The 27,985-nt window shown below is 38.3% G+C and overlaps 1 protein-coding gene across 1 annotated transcript in view; it reads left to right on the forward strand.

Moving 5' to 3' along the window:
- LOC134660024 (lysosomal alpha-mannosidase-like) overlaps positions 1–22,706 on the forward strand; it is a 71,275-nt gene extending 48,569 nt beyond the window's left edge. The window contains exons 14-19 of the mRNA XM_063515723.1: positions 7,600–7,693; positions 9,088–9,181; positions 10,442–10,882; positions 13,892–14,016; positions 20,755–20,877; positions 21,560–22,706. Coding sequence (XP_063371793.1) covers positions 7,600–7,693; positions 9,088–9,181; positions 10,442–10,882; positions 13,892–14,016; positions 20,755–20,877; positions 21,560–22,651 — 1,969 coding nt within the window. The 3' untranslated portion in view covers positions 22,652–22,706. The remainder of the gene's footprint in view (positions 1–7,599; positions 7,694–9,087; positions 9,182–10,441; positions 10,883–13,891; positions 14,017–20,754; positions 20,878–21,559) is intronic.
- Positions 22,707–27,985: the final 5,279 nt, after the last annotated feature.

Below are 27,985 nucleotides of genomic sequence, written 5' to 3' on the forward strand. Positions count from 1 at the left end.
ACTATGAGAAATATTAATTTTGGTGAGTGAGGCTATTCAAGTGGCTGGCACTGTACTATCTGTTTACCAGATTTCAACTTCTTAATTCGGTTCACCGGTCTAAGCGTGAAGAGGTAACAGACAGACAGACACACTTTCGCATTTATAATACTAGTATGAATATGACATAATCTAATTACTACTGATTCGAGAAACAAACAATAATAACGTCGAACAAACGTCTTTTTTGACCTGTGTTCGAGTCAGTAGGTACTTTCATATAAAAAGGTTTACTAAACATCACGCTAGATGGCGATGTATCAAATGTAGCTATTACTACATCGCGCTAACGAAATTGTATTTGGCTTTCAACAACAACATGCTTCAAGGTGCATTGATACCATTGAGTTGGGAAGTGTAGGTATATATTTGGATTTTAGATGTTCGGATGTTTGTGGCTTAATTACTCAAAACAATTAACAACTACGCAGATTTTGATGAAATCTAGCACGTTATATAGGTACCTAGTTTTGAACCTGGAATAAGTCTTACAATATTTTTTATCCCTGAATTTATCCCTAACAGGGTGAATTTAGTTACTAAATTAACTAAATTTTAGTAAAACAAACTTACCGTCGACGTTCCAGCTGCCTTCGATCTGGTAGGCAGAACTGGAGACCCCGAACAGGAAGTTTTCGGGGAATCTCTTCGCTAACTTAGGTGTTACAACACCATCGACTTGCGATAAAGCACTATAAAAATCAGAAAATAGAGTTAATACTTGCCACCCTACACTAGCGTCCTTTGAGCGTCGGCGTCTAGTCAGCGCTATGGAAAATGGCGTCGCTGCGCAGTTGCGCCAGCGTTGCGTTGAGCAGCAACCGTAGAGTTCAGGGATGTTGCGAATATCCGCATCCGCATCCGCAACCGCGGAAGTTCCGCATTATTTTCAACATCCGCATCCGCATAAAATCGATGCGGATTTAATGCGGATGCGGATGTGGAACAGGTCGGTACAGGAACGTCTTAGCATCGGCGTAAGTGCTAGACTGCTAGGTAATTTAGTCATTAATAGGGCTTGCAATTCGAATATTCGAATATTCGAATTTGTCGAATATTCGACCTGTTTTGATATTCGAATATTCGGCCGCTCAGGTTTCGAATATTCGAATATTTTTTATTACTATAAAAAAATCTATGTCATCCGCTGTAGTTACAGTTTCTGTGTGTTTGACGGGTATTTACAGTGAATGAGGAACGGTAGGTACCCAAATACGAAGGAAATAATATTTTTACTGTATTCCTCTCGATAGACTTCGTGAATACAGTGAAACCTAACTCAATTTAAAAGAAAACGAAATCAAAAAGTATGTTTTTTTTTTTATACCACATAGGTGGCAAACAAGCATACGGGCCGCCTGATGGTAAGCAGTCACCGTAGCCTATGGACGCCTGCAACTCCAGAGGTGTTACATGCGCGTTGCCGACCTTTTTTTAAAAACCTGTACACTCCTTTTTTGAAGAACCCCATATCGTAGACCCTCGGGAAAACCTCGGAAGGGAGCTCATTCCACAGCCGGAGCGTCCGCGGGAGGAAATTCCACTTAAACCGCACAGTACGCGACCATTTAGGTTCTAGGGTGTGTGGATGAACACCCTGCCGATGGCGAGCGGTGCGGTGATAGAAAGCTGCCGTTGGCATCATGTCAAACAATTCTTCAGAGCACAGCCCATTGTACAAGCGGTAGAACACACATAAGGAGGCAAGGTCTCTCCTCAGACTTAAAGGTTCAATACCGCTTGTGAGTTTGGGATCATCGACGATTCGTACAGCGCGCCTTTGGATTGAGTCGAAGGGTCCAAGCTGGCATCCAGGTGCTCCTGCCCAAAGGTGACAGCAGTACTCCATATGGGGTCTGACTTGCGATTTATAAAGCAGCAGTCTTTGCCCCGGAGTAAAGTATCGCCTCGCTTTATTGAGCACACCGAGTTTTTTCGATGCCAGCTTAGCCTTACCTTCCAGGTGGCTACGGAATTGGACGTCACTGGAGATGTCGATGTTATTTTTACGGTGCGTAAGTTTTAAGTTAAAGGGTCATTCTGTATATTCAGTACAAGCGTACGTTAAGCGAATTTTTGAAGTCTAAACCTTGCCACTTATCGCAATTCTCAAATTTAATCATACCAAACCTGCCCAACTTGGTAATCTAACCATGCACCTTTAGCTGACGAATAATCCACCCAGTACTCACTCAACTAACTTTTTCCCTTAAATATTCCAATTAGTGTTGAGTCGCTCACTCGTGAGGCACCTCATTTGTACCACTCATTTTGTTAATTTGTCGCAGTACTTCGTACCGAAAAAATGTCTTACTTCACTCCTCTATTCATTTTACTTGATTCTAAAATTAACTTTCTCCTAATAATTCTATTCTTAACCTCCAGAATTGCACTCCAATTAAATGTTACTATTTATTTATTTATAAAGGAAGTGATGAATACATAAATATGTATATACATTAAATATTTTTGTCGCCGTTGGAATTAATGGAATAGTCGACGCTGAAAATATGCTAGTACCTCACCTCATTTGAAGTAAGACATTGTAACACCTCATTTTAGAAAATGAGGTACTCATACAAACTCATTTTAAATTGATGTCCTACCCATCACTAATTCCAATATTATTATAATTAGCCGGCCATTAGGAATAATAACTTGCCAAAACAAATAAAGTCAATAAAGATTCAAAATACAATGAAATTAAAGGCCTTTTTACAGGCCTCTGAGTGACAAGTTAATTTAAATCGGAAAATAATTACCTACTAAAAAAATATCTTACATACCTAGGTGTTTGGACGGTTAAAGTTATATTATTTCACGCAACGACGCATTTATAATAAGTTTTATCAAGAAATATTAAATACGTCTAATTTTGGCGTTTTACTTGTTTTTATAAATGTGGGCATCTTATAAATAGTAGGATGATAAAATCTAGTCAATTAAGTGGATTTCTGCCAAATATCCTTAGTTTTAGCAATATGTGAAAAAAGCTTTTGAATAAAATGATAATAAACCGATTTCTCGTTCCTTTTCTTATTTTTTATAATATTCGAATAATTATTCGAATATTCGAATACGTCGTCAGAAAAAGTCGAATATTCGAATATCTGAAAGTTTCGAATATTTGCAAGCCCTAGTCATTAACCAAAAAAACCTATTAGAAATGAGCAGTCAAGCGTAAGTGGGACTTAATGTACGGAACCCTTGGAACGCGAGTCCGACTCGCACTTGGCCGGTTTTATGAAATAAAAATTACTAAAATGTAATATTTGACGTTTTTTATGGTACTATCTTGACATCCGCATCCGCATCCGCGGATGTCAACATATCGGCATCCGCAACATCCCTGGTAGAGTTGGCTAGAGGCCGACGCTCGCTCGGGAGACGCTAGTGTAGGGTGGCCCTTAGAGAAGTACAAACATTTTGTCTTTTTACCCGAATGCCGACGGAGGGTTGTTTTTCAAGTGTATATGTAGGACCATAGTATATACCATACCTTAAATCGATTTTAAATTAATCAACAGGATAAATAATGGATTTATGAGAAAAATGGTTTTTATCAACGCCTGAAACTTGATTCAGTCCGTTTTAGTATACTCGTAAATAACTGCGTAACGAAAATTCATCGGTTATAGAAAAAGAGATAGCAAAAAATCTATTTAATTAATATAACTATTTCAAATTTCGCTATCCAACGTGGTAACGCGGTAAGTGTGATGGGCACCTTTGCAATCGGTACAGCTCGCTGAGGTCTTTTTGTATAGAAATTTTATTTAGCTTTGTAGTTTATTGATAAATTTAGATTTTAAGTTATTTAGGTACCTATACCATTAATTTAACGTTATTTGCTGAATAAAAATTATTTCACTACTTAATTCAAAATTTAAATTGATTGATGTTTTTTATGGATAAATACCTATAGATATCTATGTGTCTAATTCTTTAAATTCATATTTCACCATTTTCGGCCTGGCCTCAGCCTAGATCTGTACGGCTACCATGAGCTGATATTTGACGCTCACGCAGTCGCCAGCGTAAATGTAAATTTCAAATGCCAAACTCATGGTACACGCACAGATGATAATTCTTTTAAAAGCCAATCGAAAAAAATAATATAGGGCAGGACTTGTGTCAGCGTAAATTCACGTGATCATTACGATCGTCGTGATCGTGTTGTTTAATGATTGTCACGATTCTGACTGTGTACCTATTTGTAATTTTATTGTGTAATAGATTTAAGCTATATGTACAGCACATTAAGTACATTATAATAACTTATATAACTAAAATCTTACGTTTTCAGGCAATTACACAATACATAACTAATACAAAACAATTAATAATCATTAATTAATTCATTCAATAAAAATACTTACACAAATGTCAGCACCGTCCATAACCACATTCTGCCTGTCTCTTGCGCTTACCTACAAGAAATGTATTAGATAGAACGTTAGTTACAAATATAAAGTAAATGGCGAGTAATGTGTCGCTATTACCACAGAGTTAAAAGCTAGGCAGAGGTAGAATCGCTGAGACGAAACTATGACTTCATATCACGCCGATTCCCGTACACTTACACGCGACAACTCGAGAGCGAGCGGTGAATGGCTCAAACCCGATAAATAAGTAGGTACCTATAGGAGTTATTACACGTGAACATCATTTTCAAAACTCTTTCTGCTAAGGGCCACCCCACACTTGGCGTCTTTTGAGCGTCGGCGTCTAGTCAGCGCTATGGAAAATGGCGCTGCTGCGCAGTTGCGCTCCGAGAGCCACCCCACACTAGCGTCTCCCGAGCGTCGGCGTCTAGTCAACTACTATGGTTGCTGCTCGACGCAACGTTGACGCAACTGCGCAGCGAAGTCATTTTCCATAGCTTTCACTAGACGCCGACGCTCAAAAGACGCTAGTGTGGGGTGGCCCAAAGTGGGACAGAGAACGGTTATTTCTCTATTCTTCTTAGTAGCAAGATAGCTGAGTAGCCGGCGAAAGGATAGAAGTACCAACTCCTTATATATTATAATAATAGTAGTTTGTGAATGCTACATAATGAAAGGCACTGTAATACGACTGTGATGCAGTGGCGTACTGGCGTAGCGTGAACTAATTTATACTTCGTTTTTTTTAGCATTAGAAATTTGGTAAACAATCTTGATGTGCCTTTTAATTGAAAAACACATTTTAAAAATAAGTCATGGTAAATATGTAACAATTATGAATCTAATACGATCTTTTATAGTCTTCTGCTTTAATAAGTAATAGTTATTGATTTTTAAACAGTGTTTTTCAATTAAAAGACATGTCAAAATCGCTTACCTTCTTTCAAATTCTTTCTAATGCTAAAAAAACGAACTATAGCCGTGGGCGAAGTCCCATCTGCGAGGCGGTTTATGAAACGAAGTGAGAACACAGGTTTCTTATTATAGGCCTTTAGCTTATCGTTTCTGAACATATTGTAGGGAAGTTAAACTCGTAACATGGATATATTTTAATTTTAGCGATCGTACCTCTGTAATCTTTTAACTCCGTGGTTATTACATTATCTACAGAAGATATAACCTAGAAATGCCTACATTAATCGCTATAATCACTTATACGGCCTAATTGGTATCGTTACAGGAATTAATTTACGTAGAATTGATATCTGCGGCAAAGTTTCAATTGTCTTCACAAGTACATAGTATAAAACAAAGTCGCTTCCCGCTGTCTGTATGTCTGTATGTATGCTTAGATGTCTAAAACTACGTAACGGATTTTGATGCGATTTTTTTAAATAGATAGTGTAGGTAATTCAAGAGGAAGGTTTATGTATAATTTGTTAACCCGTGCGAATCCGGGGCGGGTCACTATTTCAAATATAAAGTAAATAAAAAAGTTTAGGTACTAAAACGCCTCTTCGATATTTAATATTTGTAGTATTATAACCCCATACAGGGATAAGTTCGCCTTTGTTGTATTTAATTTACTCTGTAACTATTATTTCTCGTGTTTTTATTTCCATGTGCAATAAAGTATATACATACATACATACATACAAAACCGCATATAATTTAGTAGAGTATGAAAGTATAAGTTCTTCAATATAAGCATATAATATATGTCATACTTATGCTATTAATTATCCAGATAAGAATCCACTTACGCTAAGGCTTCATGCGAAGTGCTGCGACAAGTAGCGCTCCTTACATTGTATGCATTGTCGATTCGAACCCAGCCCTAGTAGCACGGTCGCATTTTTATCATTTATCACCATGCCTGTCACGTTCTAACAAGTAGGTAAGTGCGAAAGTGACGGGCATAGTGATAGTGGATAAAAATGGATCCGTGCTGAGCCCGCAGATATCTAATGGCAAGGTGCGAAGCCAGTGGAGGGGGAAGTGGCGCTGATCGTCACAAACACAGGTAATCTTATGGAATGTCCGCCATTAGTACTAGCGGCAACCGCTTGAACTAATTTTACTCCATAAGATTTAACGTAGAAAGTCCGCCAAAATGAGGGCAGCACCAGTCGTGCACCTAGCGAATTAGCACGGGGGATTACGTAGGTATATTGACCTGTCTGTTCCTATCTCTATCGCACGCGCGTAATTATATTGCTGTCCCGCCATATATGGTAGGATCCTAATAGATGTGGTATACGCGTGCGTCCGTGAGGGACAAAACATAAGCAATGCGACACTATGATTGGTCGAATTTATTTGTTGCCCACCATCATCATCATCCTCGCGTTGTCCCGGCATTTTGCCACGGCTCATGGTAGCCTGGGGTCCGCTTGGCAACTAATCCCAGGAATTGGCGTGGGCACTAGTCTTTACGAAAGCGACTGCCATCTGACCTTCCAACCCAGAGGGTAAACTAGGCCCGTATTGGGATTAGTCCGGTTTCCTCACGATGTTTTCCTTCACCGAAAAGCCACTGGTAAATATCAAATGATATTTCGTACATAAGTTCCGAAAAACTCATTGGTACGAGCCGGGGTTTGAACCCGCGACCTCCGGATTGCAAGTCGCACGCTCTTACCGCTAGGCCACCAGCGCTTGTTGCCCACCATAATCCATACTAATTGACGGTGGGGAATAAAAAAAAGTGAGACTGTGACAAGGACAAACAAAAATAGCGCTTTCGCTGCTAGGAGTAGCGGATACATAAGACTATCCCGTCCGGTCCTTCCCCCCACCCCTCATGCCTGATCCAGTTAAAATACTAGATTCATATGTCCCGCCCATGATGCTGATGGTCTATCTCGCACAGTGTAAGCGTTTGCGCACGTCCATTCTTTACATGCCAACCTTTAAACTAAAATTAAGCATATTGCAATGACGTATATCTCAGGACCGGCCTTGGAATTCTTCAGAATGGGGCCAGTACAGCGGTGTGACACCGCTAAAACGCGATGAGTGCGCTTGGTATGAGTTCGCATCACGCGCGCGATTGGTCGCAACTAGTTGCGTTTAGACTGCACGATTGGCTCGAATTCGTGAGTGTCACCGCTGAACTGGTACCATTGTTAGTGCCCGTGAGATATACTTCAATGGCATATTGTAATGTTTTCAGCAAGCTGGTTAAGCCAGAAGCGACTCTAGTGTATGAACGCTGCGAGTTCAACCAATCCCAGTGCAGCGTCACCGAGCGCAGCCAAGCTTTTGTCGTAAGTAGAATTCAAACGATTATAAATATTATAATCCTCGTAACATTTGCCTCAGTAGCGAGCGGCCAGCGACGCGTTCGGTGCGTGCTGCGTGGTGAGCGTCCACTGAAGGTGACTGAAGCCACTATCTCGCATATCTTTGCTTATTGAACAAGAACGCCACGCCAGATATCCAGCTGAAGACCCCCCCCCCACACACACACACACAGACCCCCTCCCCCTACAGACGAATAGCCACTCTGACTCTGACTGTACCCCGTACCGTGGACAGTACAGTACAGTACCTGTACTGTACACAAATAGGCAGTCCACAGCTCCACACGGAGCGAACGCCTCAGGACGAAATTGCCGCGCGAAGCAGCGACGGGTGTCCCGCCCGAGGCAAATAACGTACGCGCGGCCGCCATGTCATGAAATTCACAGCAGCTATCTGTAAATAACAAGCACCCTTGTAAAACAAATAACTATTTGATGTTTGAATAATTTTACGGTTTAGACTCACTTGTTTTAAGTCACTCGCGCGACTTGTTTCGAAGTGAGTCTAAACCGTTATTATTATTCAATGTTAGTATGTCTCACAACCACAGAACAAGTTAGGATGGCGATGCGAGCAGGGTAGGTGTCGCCGCCGGTTATGAGCAAACGCTCGCATGCTAATACTCGCCCGCGCTGACCGAAAAACGTAAACATGCCTTTTGCGCCACAATAACGTTCAGATTAAGAAGCCAGACATCAAATCTGTCTAAAGGAGGCGTATCCATTCACCACGCACACAAGTTTTTACTACCGTTGCGCGAGTGTTAGTAAATGTGGAGGAACGAGCGGCGACACCGGTTCCGATACTAACTGCGCGCGATAGCCATTCTAACCTCTTCAATATGTTATGTGCTCACAACAGTTTAAATTCGATTATTTGATGTTTCATAAATACAAAAAGAATAGAGTGTCTGTCACGGTAAAATTATGTAGCCGCACTGCCGCAGTACATTTACTGCCACCTTTTGACAAAAGATTTAAACTGTTAGAACGCCATTTGACTTTGACCCTTATTATTTCACTGATATGTGTTAATTTGTTAAATATTGAAATTAACGCCATCTACCCGAGTGTAGGCCAAAAGTTATGGCGCCATCGCTCGAAAAGATTGCACCATACCTTTGGCCTACTCTCGGCTAGATGGCGTTAATTTCAATATTTAATAAATCAAATGGCCTTCAGTTTTAATCTTTTGTCAAAAGATGGCAGTGAGTTTACTGTGGCTAACATAATTTACTTTGACAATCCGCCTCTATTTCAAATTCTCTTTGATAAAGAGTAGCAAATTTGAACCATTGCTATAATGTGACAAAGACCACTTACTACTAATACTAATGATTATACTCGTAATTTGGCAGGTGACTGTGTTTAACAATCAGGTGATGCCTAAAGACTCGTCAAAGATAGACCTGCCCGTCATCGGAGAAGGATATTCCGTTTACGACGAGACTGGTGAGTTCTATGTATAGACACAGAATAAATAATAGTACTAGGTACAGAAGACTCACTCTCTAACAAAACGCGTCTGTTACGATCAGCACAGATATGGCCGCTAGGTGGCGACAGCGCCACGCGCGGCTTATGGCTAGCCACCAAAATTGGTGTGGAACGGTACTTTTAGCTACCTGTAGCAAAGCGACGAAATCGCGGAGTGAGCCACGCCTGGTATAGATCACAGGGGGAAAAGTCAAAGCTTAACTTCTTCTAAGAGCTACTGGTAAACTAAATAAGGCTCAAGGTCCTACTTATAGTACCTACTTCTTCAGTTCGATGAAATTTAAACCATATTCAATTGGAACAGAGTTGCATTTCCCTTGTTTCGTTAAATTTTAGCTCAGACAATCAGATTCGCTCCTTCAGCCTTCTGCTCTGCCTACCTCCTGTGAGCGCAAAATGTGTACAAAAGCATGAGTTAAAAGCGCCGAAAAAGCTTGTACACGGTCTTCGCCACATTAGACCTTAGATCTAACTCCAAAGTGTTAATTTATTGTATCTAACTAAAGTGTCATTCAATAGAACTAAACAAACCGCCATACTAAAATTGACACTGAATGTCAATTTTCTAGTACCTTTTGTTTACATAGTTAGCAAGTTCTGTTGAATGACACTTTACTAACTAACTAATGAAATAAAACTATTAAAACGGATTATATCGCGTATATTATTGAATTTATTCTACATCCCGACGTTTCGAACTTTCGAACCCTTTACAGCGTTCGTGGTCAACGGGTGACGCCGCTGTAAAGGGTTCGAAACGTCGGGATGTGGAATAAATTCAATATACGCGATATAATCCGTTTTAATAGTTTCATTTCATGAGTAACTATCGCGGTAACCGAAGACAATATTATACTAACCAACTAACTATGACGGCTCAGCGACCCAAAGAGGATCTTGGCCTCCGAAACGAGAGCACACCACTTTTCCCGACCCTGCGCCGTTTCTTGCCAATTATCGGGTTGAAGCTGACACAGATCCGCTTCCACACCGTCTCCCCAGCGGTATCTGGCGGCCTAGCCAAGATGACAATCGCTATCGCTTCGCCATCGAATCGCTTTGTGTCTCTATCACTCTTCCATGTTAGTGTGACAGTGACAGTTGCGTTTCGATCGCTACGTAGCGTTAGCGATTGGCATGTTGTCTACGGGGCCTGGGCCGACCTACCGGGCGGCCACCACTCGGTTCATTGATTGTATTGAATTTAATTTCCAGGTACCAACATAGCCTGCGAAATACAGAAACTGTCATCAGAATACTTCTCAATGCCAACCAGAAAATCCAACGCCACACACAACCTATGCTTCTTCGCGAAAAACTTGCCCGGACTCGGCTATAAAAACTTCTACGTGAAAAAAGATACAAAAGAGAAAAGAGACACGAAGAAAAGATACGATTATTATTCAAATATAAATGATTATTGGAAAGATATTAGAGATAATATCGACGTTGATATAAAGAATGTGGAAGCTGAAATTGTGGGTAAACCAGATACGAATGTATTCGAGAAGGTACCAGTTAGGGATAATTTGAATTTTGATAAGGTTCATGATTACGATAGAGATATCAATTGGGATGTTTTGAAGGATGGGGGCGAGAATGATGAGGAAGAGATTCAGGGTATACTTAAGGGAGCGAGCAAGAAGCTTGTTGAAGGTGAGTTTTGTCCTTTTTAGGGTTCCGTACCCAAAGGGTAAAAACGGGACCCTATTACTAAGATTCCGCTGTCCGTCCGTCCGTCTGTCACCAGGCTGTATCTCACGAACCGTGATAGCTAGACAGTTGAAATTTCCACAGATGATGTATTTCTGTTGCCGCTATAACAACAAATACTAAAAACAGAATAAAATAAAGATTTAAGTGGGGCTCCCATACAACAAACGTGATTTTTGACCGAAGTTAAGCAACGTCGGGCGGGGTCAGTACTTGGATGGGTGACCGTTTTTTTGCTTGTTTTGCTCTATTTTTTGTTGATGGTGCGGAACCCTCCGTGCGCGAGTCCGACTCGCACTTGGCCGGTTTTCTGTATAAATGTCGTCGTTAGACTGTATCCCTCCTTATTATGTTAGTACTAACTCCCGTACTAACTTTTATGAAAGTTATCCTAACACAGATTATTATAAAGCCAAAAGTCAGTCAACATTGTTCCTACTTAAATGTGACGTAACTGGTGACCGAAGAGCTGGCGGCTACCTCGCACAACGTATCAGCATTGCGATACAGCGAGGAAATGTCGCCAGCATCCTTGGTGCAATGCCTCAAGGGCCTATTTTAGATTTAAGCTAGTTTTTAATTTCTTTTAGTAATACACTGTATATATCTTAAAAAAAAAATGTGACGTTATATATAAAAAGGGACCTTACTGTCGATGGCGCTTACGCCATTGTTAACGATGCTCCGATATGAAAACAATGCCGCGCGACGCTGTGCGGCGTAAGCGCCATCGACAATAAGGTCCCTTTTCATAGATAATGCCCCAAATGCACTTCATTAAATGGAGTTTTCCGTTCCGAGAGGATTTGAATGCATATTAGGCGGGCCGTATGCTTGTTTGCCACCGAAGTGGTATGTTAAAATGTTTCTATATAAAAAATACTTACCCGAATCATTAGAACTGTGCTTAACCTTTTGGACGCCAATGACCGATATATTCGCACCGTAGGTTCAACACCAAAGACCGATTAATCGGTCACAGATCACGGAGCAACATACACCTACGTGCATAAGGCTTGTTCACGGAAAAAAGTAGCCACCTAAAGTTGAGTCTTCTTAGGTATATAGAAACTTTATGCAATGCTACTATCTGACATTCCAAAATAAGTATGATTAAGTTTAAGAAAAAAATATATTAGTTGTCATTGAGTAAATAAAATCAAAATGCCGAGAATAAATGAAAATATTCGTAAACTAATTATAGTCGACTATTGTACAGAAAAGGGTATTTCGATGCGACAACTCGCAAAACGATATAAAATATCCAAAGACGGTGTGCGAAAAGTTATAAATAAGTTTGGGCAGTTTAATATGCTAGGTGATCTGCCAGGTCGCGGCCGCAAAAAAGGCTGCGTGAAGCCACAATTAGACGCGGCAATAGTTGACTTGTTCTGCCGAAATCCGTCGGCCTCTACCCGAGATGTAGCCAAAAAGCTGAAGACTTCGGTTGGAAACGTGCAAAATGCTAAAAAAAGAAATAATTTACAGACCAGAAAGAAACAAAAAATCCCAAAAAGGACCCCTGCCCAGCTCGAAAGAGCGAAATCTCGAGCTAAAACTTTGAACAAATTTTTAACTCAAAATCGCGACCGATGCATTTTAATGGATGACGAAACCTATGTAAAAAAAGATATGAGAACCTTACCGGGGCCTCAGTTTTATACATGTGCTGCTGGCGAGGATGTTTCGGAAGAGCATAAGTCCGTGGCTTTTGAAAAATTCGCTCCTAAAATCTTAGTATGGCAAGCTATTTGCTCATGCGGGCTTAAGAGTTCGAGCTTTTTCACTACCGGGACAATCAACGGCGATGTTTACCGACAGGAGTGCGTTAAGAAGCGAATTTTGCCATTATATAGGAAACATGCACGTCCTCCAATATTTTGGCCTGATTTAGCTTCAGCTCATTATGCTCAAGCCACTTTAAATTTGCTCGATAATGAGAATGTTGTTTATATTGCAAAAAACATGAACCCGCCAAATTGCCCAGAACTTCGCCCGATTGAAAGGTATTGGGCAAACATCAAGCGATACCTTCTCAAGAAAGGTGCAGTAGCCGACAGTGAAGCTGATTTCAAAAAAATATGGAACGCGGCCGCTCGTCAGTTCACTAACAGTTCAATAAGAACGCTAATGGCAGGCGTTCGAAAGAAAGTAAAACAATTCGTCAACTCTTAGGGTTTCTACAATAAATGCATTGTATTTTATTTTCTGAATGTTTACACATATAATTATTTGCTTTTGTTTTCAGTAGCGTAAGAAGTAAAAGATTTATTTACATTTTCCTATGGCTACTTTATTTCGTGAACAAGCCTTATGCATAAAGTTCAATTTCAGTTTTGACACTTCGGTGACGTGGCGTCAGCGTGACAGTTTCAAGTTTTTGTGTTTGGCACGGCGTCGAAAAGGTTAAATAATATTCAAAAGAGTTCTTTAATTCCTACTTCTGATCCGTAATGACAATCAAACACAATTTTTTTTTTCAAATCGGTCTATTTTCGAGAAACACGATAAAAACCATGATCCCAAAGAATTGAATTTTAATTCCTTTAAGAGGGAAACCTCAACCACCAAAATGTTACCAACAAACAATGGTAACAGCTGGATATTTTTCCATCTTTAGATTAGTTTAGGTTTAATTTAAGGTACTGACGGAAGATCAGCGCTGTGGTCTCCACAGCATTTATGCTGAGTCAGCACCTATTCTGTACCACAACACATCACCCTCGACTAATTTAAAGAATAATATTATGTATTGTGTAATAGTTTTTACTTTTTATATTCTTTGTCTCTTGTCTTTTGTTTGTGTCACAAAGAATGTATGTTAATTGTGGTTGAATAAAGTTTCTATCTATCTATTCTATTCTATCTATATATCTTTTTACCACTGCTAAAAAGCCCTGTTATAATTAGGTAATGAGAAAAAAAGTCCTTCTTAAAAATAATTAGTTTCAGATATGGCGCGAGTCGGTAAAGACAGCAAGACTGTGTTTCCGGGGATGAGCGACGATGAGATGCGGATGCTGTCCGACGATCCGCTGGTGGTTGAAGGCCCGCGGGACATCGTGCTCGAAAACGACGTAAGCTAACTAACTAACGTAACGTAACGTAACGTAAGCTAACTAGAGTCCAGACGAGCTGTGCAAATCGACCGATTTGACCAGGAAAATAATTGGCACCAATTGGCGGTCCTGGGTTCGAATCCCAGTAAGGGCATTTATTTGTGTGATGAGAACAGATATTTGTTCCTGAGTCATGGTTGTTTTCTATGTATTTAAGTATTTGTATATTATATATATCGTTGTTTGAGTACCCACAACACAAGCCTTCTTGAGCTTACCAGAAATCAGAAATCAGAAATCAGAAATATTTATTGTATAAACTGTGTAGGTACAGGAAGTATAACTAGGTACATTTTTTGGCGAGTATCAACAGTTTTACCCTTTTCGGGCGTACAATTTATTTTATCTTAAACTAAGTTTTAATAATTATCCTATCTTAAACTAAATTTTAATACACATTTAGGTTTACGGAGTTATAAAATTCTTTTAAGTTATAAAAGACTTTGTCTATTAAAAAGTTTTTTAAGCATCTTTTAAAAGTATTTCCTTCTAGACTTTTTAGCTCGTTAGGCAGATGATTAAAGATATTAATAGCAGATATGAATGTGCTTTTTTTATATATATAGGTGCTAACTCTCGGAAGTACCATATTATATTTATATTGCGATCTAACATTATCTTTGCATGAACGCTTTGTGAAATATTCAGGGTGATTTTTTACAAATAGACTTAGTTCTAATATATAAATGCTGGTAAGTGTCAAAAAGCGCTTTTCCCTAAACACGTCACGTAGCGATTCATCTGTGTACATTCTAAAAACAGTTTTTAAGCATCTTTTCTGTAATATGAATGTCCTATCAACATCAACAGAATTGCCCCAAAAAATTACTCCGTACGTAAGTAGTGGGTAGACTGTTCCATAATATGCACTGATAACAATTTTTTCGGAACAAGTTTCTGACAATATCGACAAAGCATAACATCTACTAGAAATCTTTTTATTTATCTCATTTATATGTGCCTTCCAATTTAAATGCGTATCTATTTCAACGCCGAGAAAACTAACATGACTTACGTCATCTATTGACGTATTCGCATTTGACACAACAACAGATTCAGGCACAGCTTTATAATTTCTAAATTGTATAAGTTTAGTTTTATCTAAGTTGACATGGAGGTTAAGGCCGTTTAGCCATTTTAAAACTGTTGTTAGTACACCGTTTATATGGTCTTGCATGCTTTCATATGAAGTTTCATTTGAGAACAAGAGAGTAACATCATCTGCATATAAAATACACGGTACATCAACTATATTAGGAAGTTCATTTAGGTAGATTAAAAATAGAAGTGGCCCGAGAATACTACCTTGGGGAACTCCAAATTTAACTTTCTCAAATGATGACTGTACCTGTTCAACTGTTTTTGTCTGAGTATTATAACTAACAATTTCTACAGCTTGCTCCCTATTGTACAGATAAGTGTTAAATAGTTGAAGAGCATTTCCTCTTATTCCAATATGATCAAGCTGTTTTAGAATAATGTCAAAGCTTACGCAGTCAAAAGCCTTTGACATATCGATCAAGAGGGAGGCACAAAGGTTTTTTCTGTTTACACTCTCCCAAACAAGCTTTAACGTTTCGAATATGGCTGTTGTAGTAGATTTCCCCCTTTGAAAGCCAAATTGGCATGAGTTCAGGATTTTATTTTGATCAAGAAATTTAGTTAGTCTACTGTGTATCACCTTTTCAAAAATTTTAGAAAAGCTAGGTAATAAGGCTATGGGTCTATAGTTGCTCATATTGGATTTGTTTCCTTTTTTGAAAAGTGGTTTTATCACTGCTTTCTTAAGGTCATCAGGGAATATTCCAGTTTCAAGCGTTAGATTTATGATGTGCATAAGAGGGTCTGCAATAAGGTCCACACATGATTTGACTACTTGAATTGGTATGTTATCGTGACCCGAAGATTTTTTATTTTTTAAAGAGGACACAATCTTTTTAATTTCATTACAATCAACCGGAGCTAAAAAAATACTATTTGGGACACAATTCAATTTATATTTATATTCTTTAGGATCAAACGTACTTGGTATATTTTGAAATGTGTAATGTTTATTAAATGCTTGTGCTATGTCCTGAGGGTTTTTTAGTATTGTTCCGTCTTTGTCTATTTTCGTTAATGTATTTGGTATTGTATTCGTGGAACATGTATTTAATTTGATTAAGCCCCAGGTAGCTTTTTGCTTATTCGTACTATTTGAAATGTATCTATCGTTTGATATAATCTTAGATTTTCTAATGGCATTTTTCAATATTTTACAGTATTTCTTGTACTTCACCAGAGTGAGCCTATTATTTTTTGTTTTTTGATTGGTAACGTGTAACTTTCGTTTATTTTTACTGGATTTTAAAATACCTTTCGATTTCCAGTTTGGTCTTTTTATATATGTGACTTTGGTTTTTTCTAGTGGTATGCAGAGATTAAAAACCAGTGAAAAAATGTCGGCAAATGATCTATACGCTGTGTTAGGATCAGATTCCTTATAAACATCCTCGAAGTTAATTTGAGCAATATACTTTTTGAAGATGTCAAGATGATAGTCAATCTTTCGTCTTTCAACAAACCAGTACTTTTGATTATAACTATAATTCGTTGGTAATTCAATGAGTTGACCAGTATGATCTGACATTCCTAAATTCATTACTTTAGATGTATACTTATGGGAGTTTGTCAGAAGATTATCAATACATGTTTCTGATGTAGGAGTTATTCTTGTAGGCTCATTTATTGTATGTCTAAGGTTAAATTTGGCTAGTGTTGATAGAAATGTGTTCGTGGCTTTATCTGCGTTTAAAATATTTACATTAAAATCACCAGCTATAATAATTTTGCGATTTAAATATCGCGACCTAAGTGTTAGTTTGCTTACGAGAGTTTCAAATTGGGAAATAAATAAGTCAAAGTCACCAACAGGCGATCTGTATACGCATACAACTATATGGTTTATTTCGGAAATACTTATTCCGCAAGCCTCAAAGTGTAATTCGATTGACATTTCTGAAATCCAGTCCAAGCTTTGACAATTTAACGACTTTTTTGTATAAATACAAACACCACCGCGAGATTTAAGGGATTTTACTGTGGGGCTTAGTCAATTTGTGTAATAATGTTCTATAATATTTATTTGTTTATTTATTTAATCGCACGTAGCGTCCACACGTACACAATTTAATCACCAATTTGCATTCCATAGATACTAACTTCAAAAATTGGCATTTTTGTGCCCGAACCTGCTGATTTGATCGGGGAATCAAATTGGCGTTTGCGTCCGCACGGCCTGATTCGATCGGACATCATCAGATTGGCGAAAAATTGTCTCGTCTGGTCTCCACTTAGTCTTATAATTAAGACAAGTATAGTATAGTCAGGCGTGGCTCACTCCGCGAATTCGTCGCGTCGCTACCACCATTTTCTAAATAGGTACCAAGTACCATCAAGTGCATGCGGCCCACACCAATTTTGGTGTCTATCGCGGTTCATGAGATACAGCCTGGTGACAGACGGACGGACGGACGGACAGCGAAGTCTTAGTAATAGGGTTTTTTACCCTTTGGGTACGGAACCCTAAAAATGGACCTCGTACAACGCATCCAAGAACTAAAGGAGTCAATTGAGGAATCCAGCCGACAAGTTTCGGGACCTGTATCGTTTGCCGACGCCCTTAAGAAAAATGGAACGAGGTACGTTCAACCGTCTAACACTAGCTTAGTCGCAATCTATCCGGTTGACAAGTTGAAATCGAGTTAGGAGACAAACTCTCTCGTTCAAAAGATTATCCGGCCCGAAGAAATGAAGCTGCACGTGAGAGGGTTGCGCACATTGACATAGATATCTAGGGACTGGCTTTACGGGCAATAATAATGAGGCGTGACAGGGGCCAGTACAGCGGTGTGAAATCGCTACAACGCGATTGGTTGATGAGTTCGCATCATGCGCGCGATTGGTTGACGAGTTCGCATTACGCGCGCTATTGGTCGCAACTAGTCGCGTTAGACTGCACGATCGGTTGGAATTCGTGGGTAGCACCGCTGAACTAGTACGATGTTTAGTGCCCCATGGCCCCATTAGCCCGTCCTTAGATATTATACGTCAATGGTTGCGCAAGATCAAAATCGGCGGTGTAGTGATAAGCACTGACTCAAAAGAAGACACTGATTTAAACTTTCATGATTTTTACACATTATTAAATTGTACAATGGGACTTAATCGCGTATCTAAGTTTTAAGATTTACCTCCGACGTTTCGAGGACGGCGTTGTCCCCGTGGTCTCGGAGAAGACTGGCTTAAGTTGACAGCAGCATCTTCTAACCGCGTGAGTTTTTCGAACTACCCGCACTTGGAAAGAAGACGTCATAAAACTCAAGCAATTGGCGCAGCTTACGACCTCTGGACTCACCGTTGACGAGCCACAAAAACGCAAGCCTAGAATTGTAGGCATTGTAGGTCCCGCGGACATGTAGGAACCTGAAGTCCTCAAGTGCATATTCCATCAAAACTTAGCCGATAAATTACAAGATTGGTCGCTCGAAAAATGTATGGCTTCCACTAAGCTCAGTCACAAATCCGGAAAAAAGGACACCGAGACTTGTAATTATATAATTGAAGTTCCTCGAGCGATACGCCTTACCACAGACAACATATACTTACTTTATGGCCTTACGCAGGGCCTTAATTACGAACGACAGAGTTTTTGTGAATTATCATCGTGTGCTGTTAGTGTATGGCCCGAGTGGAAGCTCGAGTTGAGCGTGCAGCGGGGCGGGGCGTGCGGCGTGCATGTTAAACAAATGCAAACGTATAGGAGCGGCCTTAGTGCACGCTGCTCACATCACTTGTGAGCCCACAGCCACGCTGCACGCCCCGCCTAACGCTCCGCTTCGGGCGTCCACTCAGGCCTTACACTTACACTTAGGGATTTCACCTTGGTAACGCGGTAAATGTCAGCTTTACAATCATGCAGCGAAGACCTGCAAAATGGAGACTAACATCTGCGGCCACTGCGGCGAAGCGGGTCACTCATTTAGGGAATGCACAAAAAAGGACGAAGCACCAAAATGTGCAACATGCTCGTACTACAAGAGACCATGCAACCACCAAACAGGCGAAGTGTAAGGCCTGAGTAGACGCTCGAAGCGGAGCGTTCGGCGACGCGTGCAGCGTGGCTGTGGGCTCACTCGTGATGTGAGCAGCGTGCACTAAGGCCGCTCCTATACGTGCGCATTTGTTTAACATGCACGCCGCACGCCCCGCCCCGCCGCACGCACAACATGAGCGTCCACTCAGGCCTTACACGAAGCCGACTGCCCAGCTAGAAAAATGGCCGAAAAAAGGTAGGTATTTAAACTCTATAGATTATGAAGGCGCCTAGAAGCGCTAACTTTTCACATACTTTTATAGCACTTCTTATTTCATTAGTTTAACTAGCTATGAACAATAGCATATTTTCTGACCTAGTTAGTTTCTGTGTATCAGAGTCTAAAGCATGCGATGTCGAAACCTGCAAACAACATGTTCGCCGCTGTTTAAATATACCTAAACAAATTTGGAGATGATTTACGCAATAATTTATTCACTTTGGCCTCAGCAATTTTACTTAACACCAATAATCATCAATAATCTTAATAGCAACGCCCTTCAAAAAATGACGTACGATGATACAGAGAACTTACTAAGTCGTAAAACGATTACCTACTGTATTCTGATATTTAATACGTAAGAACCCACTTTTTGTTTAGGTAATAAGACTTATATTGTGTACTACCTATACTTTATAATTAAGTAAATAAGTAATAAATAATTAATATTGTCCTTTGCTGCCTGAAACACAGGGAATCCTAGTTCTGGCATTTGTAAATCACTTGTCCTTATAAATTCTTAGTCTTTAGGAGCAACCACTGTACTAGGTATACTTTTCTCAATAAATTATTTGTAGGTATTTGTATTTATTCTGTGGTATGGTAGAAGATGTCTGCTTAATAAAATGTATTTCCTTTCTATTCTCAGTAAATAGGTATTTTTAGGTATTATCGGCTGCCCAATATCATGTTGCGGGCTTATTTTTGGTATTTAGATTATACAATACAATACAATACTCTTTATAGCACACCTCACCAAACTCGTAGTTTACAATAAATGTACAGTAACATAAACAAGGACAATAGAGGTAACAACAGGCGGTCTTATCGCTTAGACCGATCTCTTCCAGATAACCTTTGATTATATTATTATTACACATTTAAATAAAAGCCGGCCAGGAATACCCGCCTTGAAATGGTACATAAAATGGTCTCGGCGGGCTATCCCTATTTCCACCTATTTCCTAGTGTACTACATATTACGCTCTATTATTGGTTAATTCAACACTCTCTGTTCTATATTTGACTAAAATAAATATGTAACTGTAATAATTCATAATTCTTTATTGCAACCATGGTACAATATAGATGTCAGATATAATATATATGTACAATGTCTCACATTAGCTTACTTATAATATGTTCTGTATTGTATGTAGCAAAATTATTACGTTGTATCTAAAAAACAAGTCTTAACCTCTAGCCGGCATACGTCAAACCTTGCCAAGCAAAATGAAATTTTATTTTGTCAACACAAAGTTCAAATTAGAATGGAACAGGAGACCTTTTTATAGGTCTCTGGGCGGCTCGAGGATAATATAAAACAATTCTTGTATTACAGTACATCATCCTAGCCATGAATAAGGACAATGGTTGGATGAGCTATACATCCAAAACGGACGGCAGTACGCTCAACTACCTGCCCGTGCCTGGCTACTACATCGGCTGCGAGGGGGATAATAAGGTAAATATACTTGGTCAACCAGATCCTGTCAGTAGAAAAAGGCGGCAAATTTGAAAAATGTAGGCGCGAAGGGATATCGTCCCATAGAAAATCTGAATTTCGCGCCTTTTTATACTGACAAGATTTGGTTGACCAGCTATACATACCAATCATCTAAATACAGATCTCTGTTTTCTGAAAGAGCTACGTATTTCGCTGGCTGAGAATACGTTTGTGCCATATCCATTTTTGAGCAAAATCGTTTTTTAATGATTTCTAAAATAACAAAAAATATGCTATAATTGACACTAATCGGTATTTGGAAAAACATATTTTTCAAAAATGTTGTGCCATACATAGAGTATATTGAATAGTAGCTAGCCCTATACGTGCGTATGTCGAAAATTTAAAGGGACATACCTATGTACTGTAAAACATACAATAGGTACACGTGCGAAAACCAATTCGCAACTCGTGTCTATTTAAAACACCCCCTTCGGTCGTGTTTCAATTTATCGCCACTCGTTGCGAATTTCCTACTTTTCACACTTGTATCGTAATGTACTATTGTAAACCTTTGTTTGTGCATTTTGCTCATTTTGTCTCACTCAGTGAGCAAAATGCGATTTTGCTCACTGTTTTTAAGTAGCAAAGTACCCTTGTTCGAGCTGCTGAGGTGAAAAGTAAATTCTATGGTTTCCAGGCACCAGCCAACCGCTCGTCGGGCGCCTACATCTTCCGGCCCAACACGACCTCCCCAGACCTCCACACCTTCCACCACTTCGTCATCACCAACGTCGTCCAATCAGAGCTGCAGCAACTCCGCATACACTACGACGAATCCGTCTGTCTCACTGTCGGCTTAAAAGACGATACTGTGTACTTTTCAACCATCTTAAACATAGATTTAGGCAGAGAATATGTCCTTAGATTCGAAACGGACTTGAAAACTGACGGCGCTTTTTATACTGACTCCAATGGCAGACAGATGTTGAAACGAATCAGAAACAGTCGCCCGCAATGGAATGTTACTCTGGCAGAACCGATTCCTGGCAATTATTATCCTATAGTTAACGAGATTTATATAGAAGATGAAGATTTGAGGGTAGTTGTGAATGTGGACAGGGCTAGGGGTGGCGCGTCGCTTAAAGATGGCTGGTTTGAAATTATGCAGCACCGGAGACTGACACATGATGATGCATTTGGTGTGGGTGAAGCGCTAAATGAAACTGTTGGAGGCAAAGGTTTATATAGCGTTGACACTGTAATGCTACAAGTCGTTCCTAAAACTAAAAATAACTTGATAAATGCAGCTGAAAAAAGCCTACAATTCTTCTCTGAGCCGCAGCTTTTTGTAGCTGAAGCACCTTTCGGTTTAGACAAATTCAAAACTATGAAAAACGTATACAGTTTCCTAAAAACTGATCTACCCAAAGGCGTTCATTTGCTAACTTTGGAGCCGTGGAAAAATAAGATTTTGATACGGTTGGAAAATTATCTAGATAAAGAATTGTCATCTGATTATGTTTCTGTGGATTTGACTATTGTTTTTAACACAATTGAGATTAAATCGATAAAAGAAACTACTTTAGCGGCTAATATCTGGTTAGAAGAGTATAAACAATGGGAATGGAATACAGATGAAGAGTTTTCTGAAAGTTTTAACAAAGAGTATGGGGATAAGGACGTGTATAGAGCCAAAGAGCGTAAGAAGTATGATGATGATGGACTTATTATTAAACTAAGGGCCAAGGAAATTAGGACGTTTGTGGCGGAGTATAGTGTCAAAACTTAATTTTATAATTGTTATTAGTCATGTTAATGAAGAATAAAGGTTTAAAAAAAATCTTTGTTTATTTTCACTTAGATTAACTTTCCTTTTTCACAAGACTACATACTTAATGAGCATACATCGGGGTTCTTGGTCAAAAAACTTATTAAACATCAAACCAAATTAGCACTCATCAACCGGGGTATCACTACATAGTATAAAACAAAGTCGCTTCCGTCTGTCTGTATGTATGCTTAGATCTTAAAATTACGCAACGGATTTTGATGCGTTTTTTTTAAATAGATAGTGATTCGAGAAGAAGGTTTATAAGTATAATTTGTTAACCCGTGCGAAGCCGGGGCGGGTCGCTAGTGCTCAATAAATAACTTTTTTATTTAGAATAATCGATAGTTGAAGGAAGAAATATACGTTGCAAAAAAAAGAAATAAAAACACTTGTATAAAAATTAATCCTTATATTCCTTAAGCACTTACCCTAGAGTACAAATGACACGAATGTGATACATGTAGTACAAATATAAATATTTACATGAAGTAGAAAAAAACAAAAATATAGCTCTACACTCTACGGCATATTTTTTCGAATCTAAAAAACACTTTTTGATATTTTGGAATATTGTGGCTCTTTTAAATTGTAGAACTAAATATATACTAGGAAAGAATAATAAGAGATTACAAAAAAGAAATAACGAAAACGAATTTATTAATAAATTTAAGTATTCATTTTAATTTTTTTTATAATATTTTAAAATAAATGAAAACCAATCAAACGAAAAAGATAAATAATAAACAGTAAACGAAATTCTAAATTCACAAGAAAAATATAACGAAATATTTTATAGTAAGGCCTATGTTAAACATCAAATAAGCCACAATATGCAAAATACAGATATGTCAAGTTAGACTTTGCACCGATTTAAGTAGAGTCCAGACGAGCTGGGCAAATCGACCGATTTGATCAGGAAAATAATTGGCGCCAATCACATCTAGCGTCCACACGTACACAATTTAATCACCAATTTGCATTCCATAGATACTAACTTCGAAAATTGGTATTTTTGTGTCCGCGCCTGCTGATTGGGGAATCAAATTGGCGTTTGCGTACGCACGGCCTGATTCGATCGGACAATTTCATCAGATTAGCGAAAAATTGTCTCGTCTGGACTCCACTTTAAACAAAACAAAGTGGAGGTATGTCATTACAAACGACATATTTCATACAATTTTGACATTAATGATGACATTGACACACTCTGTCATTGCAAATGCCATGTCGAGTTAGCTTGGACAGACTACATATCACATACACTAAATTGGCGATTTGATTGCCCCAATCCAGGAAAATTGGGTAATAAATCGAAGTATTACTTTAGTATATGTGGTATAATTTAACCTCGTAAGGCCTATGATAAAAAATTCCCTATTTTTAATTTGAACCTTGTTGCATAGTACATTAGGGTGACTTTCGTTTACTTTAGAAAACAATAAAACAAAAGAAATGCTACCTTATTTAGTTTTTGAAAGGTTCAAATTAGATTGAATCGGACTGTACATTGTAATGCACATTGGGCCTTACGAGGTTACCGCTTAGGTCTATTATAGGTATTTAGAAAATCTACTAAATGACGCTTTAAAAACTGAAATTGTAGAAAAAAAATATTTTTTATTTTTAATAATTCATCTAACCCTTGCTATTCAAAACAAAATGGCAAAATTTACAAAGAAATATTCCTTTTTTAAATACATTATTGATATGACTTACAAGTCCAAATGATCTTACAATAGATGAAACATAACATGGCATATTAACTTAAATGGGTTATATTTTAAAATATTATTACAAACCAAAAAGTAAGATATATTCCGTTTAGCTCTATTAGTAAATTTTACATCACAAAGTATGTACTACAAAAATATCCCGAAAAGACAAAAAGAACTTGTCCTATAGTTCGTTTTTTTTAGCATTAGAAAGAACTTGAAAGAAAGTAAGCGATCTTGACATGTATTTTAATTGAAAAACGCTTTTTAAAAATCATAACTATTACTTATGAAAGCAGAAGAATATAAAAGATCGTATTAGATTCATAATTGTTACATATTTGCCGTAACTTATTTTTAAAATGTGTTTTTCAATTAAAAGACACATCAAGATTGTTTACCTTATTTCTAATGCTAAAAAAACGAACTATAGAAGTTAAAAAAAACATACTTAAAATAATTTCGTAGCAATATTTTAAAATATAACAAGCCCTCAATATAATTATACACTTAATAGACTAGGTAGTTAAAATCTTATGAGAGTCGAAAATTGATTCCACGTTTTCATATGTTTTAACTTTTCTTCTTTCTAAAACATAGGTACTATATTTTTGATGGGAAAAAGTGAGATACAGTCAGCGGCAGAAGTTGCTAAACGGGCGAGGTGTTCAAAATGATCTTGACGCGACTTTATTGTTTAGAGAATAAGAACGTGAAGAATAATTTTACGAGCAAGTGTGATTTGTATCGCACTTGTGTGCGAAAAAGAGGAAATTCGAAACGAGTGGCGATAAATTAAAACACGACCGAAGGGAGTGTTATTTAAATCGACACGAGTTGCGAATTACCTATTCGCACGTGTATCGAACAACGTTTTACAGTACATATGGCACTTTAAAGTTTCGACATACGCACGAAAAGTGCTATTTTACGCACTAGTGCGGAAAAGTAGCCCCATATGTACTGTAAATATATTTTACTCGTGTTTTAATTTATCGCCACTTGTTTCGAATTTCCTTTTTTTGCACTTGTATCGAAAATAATTATTAGGAACGTTGGTTTGTAAAGATATTTACGTCACCCTAGGCCCGTAAGTGGGATTTTCTCCCCGCCACGCGAGAAGAAAATCTCATTTTCTGGCCAGGGCAAGACGTAAAACTTTAGACAAACCACGGGCGGTAATTCGTAGAGCCCCAGATCGCATATTTATGGCCCTCACCTTTAGTTCGGGCCACAAACACCTGCGATCTGGAGCATTCACGAATTCACCTCCCTAGGTATGTAATGTACTATTACAGTACATATGGAGCTACTTTACCGCCCTAGTGCGGTAACTATTTCCTACTTTTCGCACTTGTATCGTAATGTACTATTGCGAACTCGACCGTGCCAACAGTGTGAAAGTACCATTATTTAATTACGTCTATTTAGTATAAAAAATTAAAACACAATCTATTCGTGGAAACAGAATGAGCGAGTAAGAAAATACAAAAGTGGTCCTAACTCTAACAAATACGGTTTTTTAAGAGCTCTCTTAGCATTTTACTCGTTTCACGTACACTCGTGTCGATGTAGTGATGGCGGCCATTTTGAAACCGGGACTTCTATTTGACAGGCGTAAAAAGACATCGCATACTCATTTGTTTTATTTATTAAGGTGCTTTTTAATGAGTTCTTTCTTGAAGTGGAGTAAAGAAATGGCAGCTGAAGTAGAAGGCGCCGCCTCCGTAGTGTCTGCGAGTTCTGGTTGTCAAAAATTGACATTTGACAATGAAGTGACTGCTAAAAATAAACAACGTTGTTCAGTGCCATCTACTTTAGCTGTCAAACTCGGTTTTCTTACTATACAACTCTTCTACAATCAATAATACTTTGCTGTTCAAAGTAGATTAACGAAGCACATTTACGATTCTTCTAAATGCTGTCAATATTAGAAAATATTCAGTATGTATAGTAAATATTAGTACATTTATTTTTTAATATTTATATAAACTTTTTCTTGTCACTCGTTGCCATGGTTACGTTCTCCTGGGTCACTCTTTAAAACCTGATTTTTAGGCATTTAAATTCACCAAACACGCTTTTTTGTGAAGCTTATAAACCCTTTCCATTGAGGGTCGTCTACCAAACGTGTCAGAAGAAGGTGGTGTACAATGTCTTCTAACAAACTATGTTACTATTGTCTCTTGGCTGACCGGACAGAATAACAACAAGAAATAGTTGATCCACCCAAATATAATAGTGCAATCACTACATCACACATTACACTCATTACATAAAATACCCTACACACGCCAGCGAAAGGCAGCGACACACACCTTGGTTATACCATAGAGAAATAAGTAAGACAAGAGTGCTCACTCCATACATCAGTTCAGACTATTAATTTCAGTGTCTACATCTAGCATCGAGTAGCGGAACTATCAGTACTGCTACTTGACAATAGATGTAGCACCGACCGGAAAGTCTTATCTCAACAGCATAAGACTTTCCGGTCGGTGCTACATCTATTGTCAAGTAGCAGTACTGATAGTTCCGCTACTCGATGCTAGATGCTAATAGTCTTTTTGGTACTAAAACTGATGTATGGAGTGAGCACTCTATGTATTTTTTTCTCTATGGTTATACAGCTGCCATCATATATCGGAGCGGCCAGGCTGCTCACAAATATCTGAACACGCCTCTATTGTCAAGGCGTTAGAGTGCATGTGATATTTTTGAGCACCTTGGCCGCTCCGATATATCTGATGGCGACATTTAATTTTCTACCATATTTCAAGAATAGTCCGAATTACAAGCATAATATTGGCCGGCGTTATAAATATAGACTTTATTTTGTTAATATTAAGGTAGAAATTCAAATGAATTATTTAAAACCACTATTGGGTCATTTTATTAACCATACACTACAACTTCTTTTTTTTTAAATTTTACATTTTTTCTACTCAAATTCACGAATTATTTCGATCCTAATAGAGGGAAAGTTGTACCTACCAATATTTTTATTTCCATTAATAATATTTCCATTTCCAATAATATAGAAAATATGGGACACTTTTTTTCTCCTATTAGGATGGAAAGAGCTCGTGATTTTGAGTAGAAATAACATTAAAAATTCCAAATGTGAAAAAAAATTTAGTGTAGAATGTGGTACAACTATAAATAAAATGTCCTATTAAAATCAATTACTTATAGGGTGACTGTTATAATTATTGGCTCTTTCATAATAATTGGCCACTCAACACAGTGCCTAATTTGGCAGTGGCTTTTTTTGCATGCGCCATTTCCTTATGTACCGAGTCATCGGTTAAGCTAAATTTTATTTTTTAGTTTTATATAATATTTACCCTAACTTTAAGTTTAGTAATAATGATACTAGCCCCGATGGACTTTACGTCTGAAATAAATGCTTTTTTTTTAATACAAGGCAGGAAGAATCAAGCCAATATGTCTTATTGTTAAGAGTAGCCAATTACTGTGGAGGGTCCTATAACTGTAGCATTCACCCTACACGGTATTTTCAACCGAATGTATACAGGCTGTAAAGTTTTTACAGGATTCTATTACTGATTGTGGAAGG

The sequence above is a fragment of the Cydia amplana genome, chromosome 26, assembly GCF_948474715.1.
Source record: "Cydia amplana chromosome 26, ilCydAmpl1.1, whole genome shotgun sequence".
Taxonomy (NCBI): Eukaryota; Metazoa; Arthropoda; class Insecta; order Lepidoptera; family Tortricidae; genus Cydia; species Cydia amplana.